Below are 13,480 nucleotides of genomic sequence, written 5' to 3' on the forward strand. Positions count from 1 at the left end.
TGGAGCGTTTTCAGACCGACGGAGAGGCCTTCCTGCCACGGATCTTTACGGGGGACGAAAGCTGGGTGCACCACTTTGCCCCATGGAGTGGCATCATCCTGACTCACAACAAAGGAAGGATTGAAGACAACCCCATCTGCCGGAAAATCCATGGTGACAGTCTTCTGGGATTGTAACGGCGTCATTCTCGTGGACGTGATGCCAAGAGGGTCAACCATCAATTCAGAGGCATACGTGAAGATCTTGAATAAATTAAAGAACCGTTTCCGACGTGTTCGATCGGAAAGAATCCAGCAGAAATTTTGCTACAACACGATAACGCACGCCCAGACACAAGTCTGACAAGCCGAGAACACATCGACAAATTGCTTAGGTATCACTGCCTCATCCACCCTACAGTCCAGACCTGGCACTCTCGGACTTCCATCTCTTTGGGCCGCTTTAGATTCTCTAAGGGGAACACACTTCGAAGATAACGATAGTGTCAGTCATGCAGTCAAAACATGGCTACGCCTACAGGGCAAGAGCTTTTACCAGCAGGACATGTTGATGTATCTTGTCACCAAATTCTCACTCTTAACAATAAATATGTTCTGAAAAGAAAAATGGGGGCATTACTTACTGAACGACCCTTGTACATTATACACATATATAGAGTAAGGGGTGTACCTACAGATATTTTAATTGGTGAATGAGGACAGTGTACTGAAAAATATTACCTCAATATTGACTTCATTTGCAGACTAGTAACTGTAGCAGTTAGGAGTAGTATGTTTTTAGGTTGGTCAGTACCTCCAAGTAAATGTGACAAGAGTAAGCCATTAATGCTCATTTTCTCCTGGGCAGCATCTCAAGTGCTGAAGTGTGGACGTATGACGAGGCAGAAAAGATGAGGCCATAAAAGTTTGTGAGCGTTTGTGGGAAGACTGTTGGATGCAGAAAAACATCACACTTATGTGTGTGCATATTAAGATATTACATACAAAAATACCTGTACTTACGCCCGTTACAAAATGGTTCAAATGGCTCTGAGCACTATGGGACTTAACTGCTGAGGTCATCACTCCCCTAGACCTTAGAACTATTTAAACCTAACTAACCTAAGGACATCACAGACATCCATGCCCGAGGCAGGATTCGAATTTGCGACCGTAGCAGTCGCGCGGTTCCAGACTGTAGAGCCTAGAACGCCCATTACATCCTTAGATTATAGACATATACACATTTTTGATGTGCTAAACTTTTCGATCATCCTGTAGCCTTGGCAGTATTCCCAATATAGCACCGACAAGCTGGTTCATCGTGGATCTAGTCGAGTACTTTTATGTTCCATTCTACACCTATCAAATGAAATATCATAGTGTCGGCAGAAATGCACTGTTTGAAACGATGAAGGTAGCAGGAATAACATTATTTAAAACCCGGACAGAAACCAAACAGAAGCTGATAAGGGAGTGAGACTGTATGTAGCCTATCCCTACGTTATTCAATTTTTACATTTAGTAAGCTGTAAAGGAAACAAAAGAGAAATTTAGAAAGGGAATGAAAGTTGAGGGAGAAGAAATGAAACTTTGAGGTTTGCTGGCAACATTAAAATTATGTCAGACATGGCAAAGGACTCTGAAGAGTTGTTGAATGGAGTGGACAGTGTCTCGAAAAGAGTTAAAAGACGAACATAAAAAAGTAAAACAAACGTAATGGAACGTAGTTGAAGTAAATCAGACGACGTTGATGGAATTAAATTAGGAAACGAGACATTAAAAGTAGCAGGCGAGTTTTGCCATTTAGGCAGCTAAATAAATGGTGAAGTTTTAGTAGACAGGACATAAAACTCGGATAGATTAGTATTAAAAGCATCTAACACAATTGTGTTACAAAGTCTTTTCTTAAGGTATCTGGTTGGAGTGTAGCCTTGTACAGAATTGAAATGCGGCCGATAACCAGTTCAGACAACAGCAGCTTTTGAAACATGATGCTACAGGAGAATGCCAATGATTACATCGAGTAACTAATAAGGGGCACTAAATAGAAACTGGGAATAAAATTTATGGCACAACTTGATCAATGAAGTGACCTTCACAACAGTTCCTGGGGCAGCAGAGAATTGTCAGTTTGGTAATGAAGAGCTAGGGGAGGGTGAAGGAGTAAACATTGTAGGGGGGAACAAAGAATGAACACACCAAGCAGGTTCATATGGACGTAGTTGCAGTAGATATTTGGAGCTGAAGAGACTTGGTCAGGATTGAAGCGTCTGGAGAGTTGCATATAACCAGTCTTAGGACTGAAGACCACAACAATAACAACAAAGTAGACTTCTAGCTGACGCTGACTGGTAAGTAGGAAGGAAATGATTGTGATGGCGAATAGCTACGGAAAAACCAGACAATTGTTTGTTAACCTCACTTCCACCTGTGCTTTTAAGTACACTGTCTGACAAAAACATGAAGCACGCATAAAGGGCGGGGGGGGGGGGGCAGTTGAGAGGGTATATGATGTTCTTTCAGTGATTACAATATCCAGTGAGATTTACAAAGGACATGGCAGCATGAGGCCACTTACCAGCATGACGTTGCAGCCTCTCTGGCTTGTACACATGCACTGATTCGGCTCGGAAGGATATTAAAGACAATGTATCCTCTCATGTGGTATGCTGGCCCACAGCTCTTGCAACTGGTCCTCGATATCTTGAATAATGGTAATGGGGCAGAGCTGACACACACACACACACACTCTATCGAGGATCGATCTGGGGATCTTGAAGACCAGGGAGCACCTCACCATCACGCAGGCAAATCACAGACACACTTGTCATATGTGGAAGAGCATTGTCTTATCGGAAAATGGCACCAAATACCTGTCGCTTGAGAGGTAACACATAACGACGCTGGATGTGCGTGATATACGACTGTGCCGTCAGAGCTCCATCAGTCACTATAAGCCACGATCTGAAGTCACACCCCAAGGCCCCCCACACCATACCGCCAGGAGTAACGCTGCTGAGCCTCTCCAAAACATTGGAAGATCGAGACCTCTTCCCAAGCAGCCACCACACTCACTCCGGGTGCAGCACAGAACCGTGACTCGCCGCTGAACGGAATGCGGCACCACTTATCAGCCACGACACCACTCCAAACGCAGCATTGTCATGATAACGACAGCCTACACGTGGGGTGGCGATTTTCTATCAGGTTGCTGCTTGTCTCCGACCAGGAGTGACACAAATTTTACAAGAAGCCCATTATTTGATCACGGGCGGCAGGCACACACGTGAAGGAGTTGGGATGTGCTCGGTACACAGTATGGTGATCCTCTTATACGCTGGTCGGACGTCACCGAGCCGAACCTCGACAACAAGTATGGCAGCCCTCAGGCACCCACGGAGACCAACATCAGGTCAGTGTGATCTACCAACAAACGACGGAAGTGGATATTGCTCAATTCGACCTGACGGGCGAATGAGGACTCGCAATGAGGCCCCATTCAAACTCTATCAGGCAGTGGCATCTTCGTGTCCTTCACTCAACAACTTAATCTGTTCACGCCCCTGTAAGAGGCATGAAGCGCACTTTGAATAAGAAAATGCTATCTGGCATTGAAGTCAATGTAAAATATTGGGTCGCCACCAACTCTAGCCCCACGACAAATAAGAGGTTGGGCTGAGTAGAAAAATTACTTAATTTATTCATAAGTAAAACTCATAAAAGAACATTCATTATAAAGTCACTCATAATGAATGGGATGTAATTATTAATTTGATCCCGGCATTGTTCACGTGAATCAAATATTAAGATAAAGCAAAGAGTGCGTCGACACTTTGCATAAGAGCAGCTTGCAGCAGCATTCCTGAAAACAACATCTATTCTAAAGCACTTGTTTAAAATAAACAGAAAACACTAATTATTGGACCTGTGCGCATGGAAACGCCTTGGATGGGCTAACAAGGAAAACTACAAGGTAAATGGCATAGGTAACGAAGGCGCAACATCGGCACGCTGGATAAGATTGGAGGTAAAATTATTTATTCCTGAAAACATTGATCTAAGGCATCTACATAACTGATGTTGCCTGGTGACTAAGTATAATTGCTTATGAAACGCTATACGATTCACGACAGACTCGTGTGGGCACGTGGTTCACGAAGACACAATTTCTACGTACCGTGGCCAAATTTTAGTAACATTAAAACAGAATGAGATTTTCACTCTGCAGCGGAGTGTGCGCTGATATGAAACTTCTTGGCAGATTAAAACTGCGTGCCGGACCGAGACTCGGACTCGGGACCTTTGCCTTCCGCGGGCAAGTGCTCTACCATCTGAGCTACCCAAGCACGACTCACGTCCCGTCCCCACAGCTTCAATTCTGCCAGTACCTCGTCTCCCACGTTCCAGACTTCACAGACGCCCTTCTGCGAACCTGGAGAACCAGCACTTCTCGAAGAAAGGATATTGCGGAGACATGGCTTAGCCACAACCTGGGGGATGTTTCCAGAATGAGATTTTCACTCAGCAGACGGGGTACTGGCGGAAGTGAAGCTGAGGACGGGGCATGTGTCGTACTTGGGCAGCTCAAATGGCATAACACTTGGCCGCGAAAGGCAAAGGTCTCGAGTTCGAGCTTGGCCCGGCACACAGTACTGCCAGAAAGTTTCACATCAGCGCACTCTCCGCTGCTAAGCCATGTCTCCGCAATAACCTTTCTTCGAGGAGTGCTAGTTCTGGAAGGTTCGCAGGAGAGCTTCTGTGAAATTTTGAAAGTAGGAGACGAGGTACTGGCGGAAGTAAGGCTGTCAGGAGGGGGCGTGAGTCGTGCTTGGGTAGCTCTGATGGTAGAGCACTTGCCCGCGAAAGGCAAAGGTCCCGAGTTCGAGTCTCGGTCCGGCACACAGTTTTAATCTGCCAGGAAGTTTCAACATTAAACCACGCAGCCGCGAACAACTAATATTTTACAGAGCACACATGTGAATAGACAACAGGTAATGGGAGAGGGCCAACAAACTCTAACATTAACCCACGTTGATGGTTTCCACCGGACTCCTACTAATGAAACAAAGAAGATTCACGAAGAGGCAAAAATTACCAAGGTTCGGAAAATAATAGAATGTACACACACGCAGTCGCAGGCACACAAACCTTCACACTGAACCGAGAGCGCACTTCCTACGTGATATCGCTTCAGCATATGCAATTCCTTTGTGCTGCGTTCTTCTTATGGACCAAAGTCTGCAATAGGAATCAGACTGAAAGTCTGCAGAAGCGTTGCATTCCTTGCTGCGACCCAGTACAACAATCTTTAAGATGAGACGCAAGACCAAAAGCTAAAAGCTCCCCTCTTGCTATGAGACAACGCGCCACGCGGTTAAATCAACTCGCACTTCTTCGAAGAGACCTCGGCTGCAGACCCTCGGCGAGCTAGAACCAGACTGACCGTCTGACACACTCCAACGTCTCCCACGCGACCCCATGGCCAGAAAACCGAGAGATGAGGCTTCCGCCACCGACATAACACCGGTACCTATCACACAAGGGAAGCAAACCTCTTTGCCTACCTGAAAACTAACTACAAACGTTGGCCATTCTGTACGACTACCGCTGTGTCTCTGCAGCAGACTAAACCATCGTATAGCAAAATGAAACACATCCACAATCATTCCATCCCGCATGCCAGAGAGTTTTGTATCACCGGAAAGCAAATAAAATGATAATGAAAGGGGACTACAGGACCCTTTCACCCCTTATTAGTATACAATACGAGGCTTGGAAACAACACTAAAAAGCATTAACATTAATGCACTCTGGTGGCCCTATTACCTCTCGTGGATAATTGCAACGTTAATCATTACACAGCCACCAATGGTGTGTACGTGTTCGAAGTTACACTGACTCTGAGGATGTCCTGTGGGAACACCGACTCAAAGGAACGCCTCGGCGCTTGTTCGTGACGTCACGTCAGCTAGGCACGGCGAACGCCAGGTCTGTTGCAGGCATACACATAATGGTGTGTCTCCCTCTCTGACATAGGAAAATGTGAAACTATTGGCGGTAGTTGACCAACACACATTGTTCTGAGAGATTTCTCCAATCAATTAATTGTGCAATTCATTACACTTCTTAACAAATAGTGTACTCCTGAACTTAAATTTCCACCTGTTTTAAGGATTGACATACAAAAACAACTTCATGGTCCAGCAGCAACAGAATTCGTGCTTCTTTACCTTATTTGTAAATCTGAGGAAGTTACTGGGTTGCTTTTACAAGAAACTGTGAACATATTGGTGCTCTTGTTTAGGTATCTTGGTTGACTATGGGGTGAGGAGCACTGAATGTTAATGAAATATCTTGCGATTGTACACGTTCGGGGAGGGGGTGGGGGACAGAAGAAGAGGCAAAAGAGAGATATTCGTTTTATCAAATAATTTTTTTTTATCTTATAAAGTTTCTCCTTTCAGTTGCAAGAGGGGAATATTTATCTTTTCTAATGTTCATGTTTCAAAAAGTTTAAGCTCACCAGTATCTTCGATGTATGAAGCTATTTTGTTTCCTGTTTAGAATTCCTTTAGTTGAAAAAGACTGTAATCTAATGGCTGGCAACAGTTGGACATTTACACATGTAAATTAGTTCACATTTCCAGTGACGATGTCAAACAAAATAAATAAATAAATAAAAGAAACGAGTTAATTGTAAGGGGGTTGGGGTAAATTGCGATAGCAAAATGGGTCAAGTAAATATAGTTACTTGAATGTAAAATTTCCGAAGCTTGCAATAAGGCAAAGCATCTTCTCATATTGATCTACGTTTGTTTCGACAGGATTCAGTAATACAGAACTATGATCTTCATTTGTAGCTTTACGACAGCAAGAAAATCTTTCATCTAAATAAAACCGCAGAATTCAAAACAATACCGAACATTTTGTCCAAAAATAAGAGATTTATAGTGATAAGCACGCCGAGGCGTTTCTGCCTGCAACAGACCTGGCGGTCACCGTGCCTAGCTGACGTGACGTCACCAACAAGCGCCGAGGCCTTCCTTTGAGTCGGTGTTGCCTCTGGGGGCTTCACTGTTTTTGTCAGGCAGAGCAGTTCACTTGATACGGATCGTTCGTTCTTGTGAGAGCTTTATCAGATGAACCCAGGAGAGGCGTCCCGGCGTGTTGTCGCACGGGGAAACGGCCCAATGACAGCGCGGATCGTCGTCTGAAGCTCTCTGCTGCGGGACTGCCCACTGCGCCGTTGCTCAACGGCCGAAGCTCGCAAATCGCGGCCAGCGGAACAGACGGGCTCCGCGCGACCTTCTGGTTCCCCCGGCTGTGAGCGCTCACTCTGGTGAACGGCGCGGGCACTCGCGCCCCACGCCGGCGGCCGCTCGGCCACTGCGGGCCGCTTTTTGTGAGCCCCGCCCCTACCTCAGCTGTCCCACGTGTCGCGTGCCGGCAGGCGTCTGCTGCGTCACGCACCGCGCCCCAGCACTGCGCTCGATGCGTCGACCTCGCGTCTGCGACGCAAGGACGCCTGCCACCGCACCTCACACCTGTGCCAACATCTCCCCAGTAATCTTCTTACTTACACGGTGTATAATTTCCCATCTTGCCCTCAGACGACCAGTTCCTCACTGTGAGCTCACCAGGCAAAACACACTGCCAGGCAAAACAGTGAAGCATGGTCAGGTGTCGACGCAACTTCGTACACGAGCACGCCGTCGGCGGATATCTGTACGATTCGAGTTGCTCGACAGGTACAACGGCCACCAGAGTTCAACAGTGTTGTTACCAGACCTGTTAGGGCAGGGCTTCCCAACCTGTGGTCCGCGGACCCCTTATGGGTCCGCCGGCTCTTTCTAGGGGGTCCGCGGCCACCTTTCACCAAATCGTGTAAAATAATGAGTAAAATTATTGAATAAAAATGTGAAAATCAAATTCATCACTATTTTTTTTCGTGTGAAAAACATGTGTACTTTTACTTCAGGTCGTATCCCCAAGCAGCCTTTGCGGTTCCTAAGTGCGAACGTATACACAGTTTAGTGCCGGAGAATGCGGCTTCTCTGATCGACTGTGTAGTAACAATACGGGGGTCGTTTGTGCGCCGGCTCACGGCGCTAGATGCGCTGAAACATTTTACGCATGCGAGAAGCGAGCTTTGTCCACCAATCACAGCGCTCGCTGGCACGTATGCAGCCCCAGGCATCATTAAATGTTAAACTTGCCTTGTCAGTGCACTACCTGTTTCATAAGTCGATTTTTGACCAGTTTATTACTTCTAACGTGGATCGGTGGCTGAAGTCAGGATCATTGAAGAAGGCTGCTGTTTCTCCATCGCCTTCACAAGGGAAGTTTCCAGTTGAAATGAATAAGAAGGGAGGACGACCAAAGGAAGACTTTACATACATTTCAACATTTTTCTTTGGATTTCACGAAAAACCACACACACACACACACACACACACACACACACACACACACACACACACACACGACTGTTACGAAATATGCATGCTCCTTACACAACAGTAGCCAAATAGTGGAAGTGAACAGACCATTAGCAACAGCTTGTCAACAGCGAACAGTTTGGTCTTGGAGGAAGAAAGCCCCTTCGTGTGAAATTTCAATTACCAAGGAATTTTAATCAGGCTATAGTGTGTTGAACAAAGGGAGTAAATCCACTAGTAAGTGTCTGGAAACAGTGGGAATTCAAATTGGATCGTTAATTTCAACTTGTTTTCATTCATCTCTAAACCAAAGACTATTGATACTACGGGGGGTGGGGGGGTGGGGGGGTCATTGGGAACATGGCGCCTGCATTAAGAAGCTTTCAGTTCCCATGGGTTTCGCTCTGAAATTTGAAGTTATGAAGTTACTGTGCTCTTGATTGACTAGAGGTCCGCCGTGGATTTTCGACTGAAGAAGGGGTCCGCCAGCTGAAAAGGCAGGGAAGCCCTGTGTTAGGGTGTATAAGATGTGTGAAGAGCGTTAGGCGTTCAGTGTTCCCTGTGCAAGACACGGGTAGGCTGCGTAATCGGTTCTGACAGCTTCATCAGAGACTTCATTGTGGGCCTCCATTTGGCCGGCGGGTCGAATCGTGCAATATCCAGATTTGTGGGCATTCGGAAGTGACACAGGACCAGGAGCTACTGGGTTTCAACGTGCCCATGACCACACAGTGAATGACGTTGTCCGATATGTTGCTGTACCAACATGGACTGTCCTACGTGTCTGCAGGGGATGGTCCAATGGAACGTAAGGTTACGCATGCTCATCGCCACAGTTCTGATCGACCGCGTCCGACCATCACAAAGGGTGATCGCCGTGTACCAAGCACATCGTAACCCCTTCACATCTGCATGTGCCACTGAGAACAAGTACTTTGACTCCCTGACCATTCCGACTTTCTTTTTCATATGAAATATTTGCGACATAAGAACAGCACCTACAGTTTTTTACATTGACTTTCTTATATAAATTTCGACTGTTGTCAGTTGTGTACTTTAGTAACCTCCTGTCACTAGAAAGTAAGGTTGTTCGAAATATTTGAAATGTAATTCTCGAAACCACTCCTATTTATGTTTTTCGTTGATATTTGTGTCTTTGTATTAGTGATTTAACAGTGAGAAGACCAAAAAAGGAAATATCTCCGAAAAGTGACGTGTGGAAACATTTTAAACAAAATGACAGTTGTTGAGACTTAAGTTCCACCAGAAAGAATATTTTCAAAAGCTAGTGAAGTGATTTCTCTTCAAAGAAGTGAATTAATAGCAGAATATGCCAAGAAATTAATTTCTTAAGTCTTTAGAAATAAGTTGAGGAACTGATAGTGCTTCATTTATGCTACCTGTATTTTGAGTGATTTCAGCTGTCCATTTTTTCATATGCTGAAACAATTTTTTCAATATTTTCTTCCAAAGATTTTTCTACGTAAAATAAAGTAAAATTAAATTTGGTTTTCGTTAATTATTTAGTAATTCATAAAGACCATCCTCGAAATTTTAAATAACATGAGCTACACTAAATTGAAATATACATCTTAAAACTAAATTTTTAGCACCGATATGCTGAAATATCGATATTATTTATTCCGTCAATGATCGATATCGATGTTAAGTACTATAATATTCGGTTATATCGAATATCGATATTTATCTCTCGATGTCCCACGCCTACCGACAGGTGACTAACCAGCCACGGGAAGGCCCGTAGTTCCCACGCCACAGGACAATGACAACAACGACAAAGCGCTCACCTGGTACAGGGAGTTCCCCGTGACGTAGGCGGCCACGTAATGGCTGCCGAAGCTCCGCACGAAGTTCACCACGGAGGCCGTGTCGCCCGGAACCACCTGCAAACAGACGTGCAGCACGCCGTGTAAACAAAACTGCGGGAGGGGGGGGGCAGCCGCAACTCCACCACACAGAGGCGTCTCGAACTGGAACTAAATGCCCTTTCCTACTGAGCAACTATTTTTCATATTTCAAGTAGTTTGAACTTTGCGATTGTGAGGAGTGTTCTGATACATAAAAAGCGGGATTCAGGAAGGGAAGACGGTGTATAGAACAGATATTTATCCTGAAGCAACTGATAGAACATAGGGCCTTAAAAAACTAAAAGAAAGTAATAATCTTCGTGGACTTCACAAAGGCATATGACTCCATCGACAGACAAACTCTTGTTATGATCCTGAAGAACAGAGAACTGATGGAACTACACAAGAACTCATAAAAGAAATTCTGACAGACACAGAAGCAAGGCTGAGATTCAGAGGAGCACTGTCAGAAGAATCTGAGATCGAGACTGGTCTTAAACAGGGAGATGGAGTGTCACCATTGTTGTTCAGTATAGCACTGGACGAAGTGATCAAGCAGTGGAGAGCAATAAACGAGGAAATGGGAATACCAGAGAACCATGTGGGGGACAAAAAGGACAACAGGGCTCAAGTGGACTGCCTAGCCTTTGCAGATGACATAGCAATAGGGGTAAGTGAGATAGAAGAAGACGCAAAGACACAACTCGACAACTTAAGTAAGGTAGCCAGAAAGGTGGGACTGAGGATCGCCTATAACAAGACAAAGACATTAAATACCACTGCAGACTGGGAAACACCGGAAGGCACTGTGAAAATGGTGGACAAATTTAAATACCTGGGAGAATTTATAACAGGAAGGAACAGGAGCAAGGAGGGAATAACAGAGAGGATAAAGAAGATGAAGTCAGCCTTCTGTATGACGAGAGATATACAATAAAAAGAATATATCAACATAGGCAAAGATAAGTCACTACAAGGCAACGGTGAGGAATACAGTATTATATGCTGCTGAGATGATGACACTAGGAAGAAATGGGGCAGAACAACTAGACAAAGAAGAGAGAGGCATGGATGTTTGTGATGTCCTTAGGTTAGTTAGGTTTAATTAGTTCTAAGTTCTAGGGGACTGATGACCTCAGAAGTTGAGTCCCATAGTGCTCAGAGCCATTTTTTGAAAGAAGAGAGAAAAATACTGAGACAAATACTAGGTCCCAAAAGAGGTGTAGAGAGGTGGATGTGAAGACCTAGGGAAGAACTGTACCCGAACGTGAGAACAATATCCCGGAAAATCAGACTCAAAAGGGCAAGGTTTGCTGGACATGTAGTTAGGATGAGTATGGACAGAGTGACGAACAGAATGTGGGAAACAACAGGGAGGACAAGGGGAAAGACAGGAACCAAGTGGGTTGTTGAACTTCAGAAGGACTGGTTGGAATTGGGGAACGGGGTCGAAGGAAAGGAAAATTGGAGGAACAAATATACACCGTCCAATATGCCGGAGATCAATGACAAAGAAGAATACAGGAAAAGACAGGAACAGACAGGAGAAAAGGACACTGAAGATCTCGGAAGAAGAGGAGGAGAGAAGAAGAGAAAGAATGAAGAGGTTCTGGGAGAAGAAGAGGAAAATGCAGTCCACGAAGGGGCTACCTGTGGTCCTACAGAGGCCGTAACACAAGAAGAAGAAGAAGAAGAAGATATATAAAAACGGAAAACTTCTGAATCTTACAGGCGCCTAATGGTGCACATTGTGTGTCTCACTGGCTCAGTGTGTAACTGCCAGCCTACGAATCCAAAGCCCTGCGATTCCATCCCCGTCGCTCGTTGGATTATTGGGCAACTCTGTAGGTATACAGTATTAGGCTTGTGCTTATAGGCCCAGTTGATTCCACAGCATTAACTATATAGCCAGGTCTGCAGTACAAACTGTACTCTGTTCAAAATTATTTCATCAGCCAGCATATATTCCGAAAACATCGATCGTACAAAACCCAGCTCGTCCTTTTATCACGCAACATCTTGAGAGCCACGGATCAAATCGGTCAGGTAGATACATTATTTCTAGATTTCCGAAAAACATTTGACTCTGCACCACTTCGAGGCTTATTATCAAAAGTATGATCGTATGGAGGTAAAACACGAGATTTGTGACTAAACTGAGGATTTCTTGGTAAAGAGGAGACGCAGCATGTTATTTTGCATCCAGAGTCATTGACAGATATAGCAGTGTTCACGAAAAGCGTAATGGCACCTTTGCAGTTCGTGTTGTACGATAATGGGCTTGCAACTAACATTAATACTAACTTCAGATTTTTCGCAGATGGTGTAGTTACCTACAATGGCGTATTGCCTGAAAAAAGCTGCACAAAAATTCATTCAGTTCTCGATTAGATTTCAAAGTGGTGCCAAGTTTGGAAACGTGTTTTAAATGTTGGCAAATGTGAAATCGTGCTCTTGACAGTACGAAAGAAACCTATTATCCCTACGGCTACAGTATCAATGAAACACAACTAGAATCGGTCAGCTCGTACAAGTACCTGGATGTGACATTTTGTAGGGACGTGAAATGGAATGATCACACAGCCTCTTGTCGTGGGTAAAGCAAGCCGCAGACTTCGGTTTGTTGGTAGAACACTTGGCAAATGCAATGAGTCTACAAAGCAGATTACTTAAAAATCACTTGTGTGATCCATGCTAGAACGGCCCGCTCCAAATAAAAACTTACGGGGATAACGGATGTATACAGAGGAGGGCAGCACGAGTGGTCACAGGTTTGTATGACTCATGGGATTGGAATGATCACATAGAAAACGTTGTGGAGAAGGACAACCAAAGCCTCCATTTTATTGTCAGAATACTTACACGATTCGACAAATTTTCTAAAGAAACTGCCTCGTCTACAGATGTCCATCCTCTTCTGGAGAACTGTTACAGAGTATGGAACCCCTACCAGATAGGCTTGACGGAGTCCCGGGAACCTATCAAGCAGACATGGGAAAAGTTCAAAGAAGGGCAGCTTGTTTCGTACAATCGTGAAATAGGTTAGTCAGTGTGACGGATATGATAAGCAAACTAGTGTGGCAAACATTTAAGTAAAGCCTTTTTCGTTGCTGAAGGATTTTTCACGAAACTTAAGTCGCCAACTTCCTCTACCAGATGCCAAAATATTTTGCTAACATTCACCCACAAAGCA

At 44.7% G+C, this 13,480-nt stretch overlaps 1 protein-coding gene across 3 annotated transcripts in view; it reads right to left on the reverse strand.

The window, feature by feature from the left end:
* Positions 1–13,480, reverse strand: part of LOC126412623 (torso-like protein) — a 518,977-nt gene that overhangs the window by 57,498 nt on the left and 447,999 nt on the right. For all 3 annotated transcript variants that reach the window (XM_050082296.1, XM_050082297.1, XM_050082298.1), the window contains exon 5: positions 10,228–10,323. In XM_050082296.1, the coding sequence (XP_049938253.1) occupies positions 10,228–10,323 (96 nt within the window). The remainder of the gene's footprint in view (positions 1–10,227; positions 10,324–13,480) is intronic.

Source organism: Schistocerca serialis, chromosome 7 (genome assembly GCF_023864345.2).
Source record: "Schistocerca serialis cubense isolate TAMUIC-IGC-003099 chromosome 7, iqSchSeri2.2, whole genome shotgun sequence".
Classification (NCBI taxonomy): domain Eukaryota; kingdom Metazoa; phylum Arthropoda; class Insecta; order Orthoptera; family Acrididae; genus Schistocerca; species Schistocerca serialis.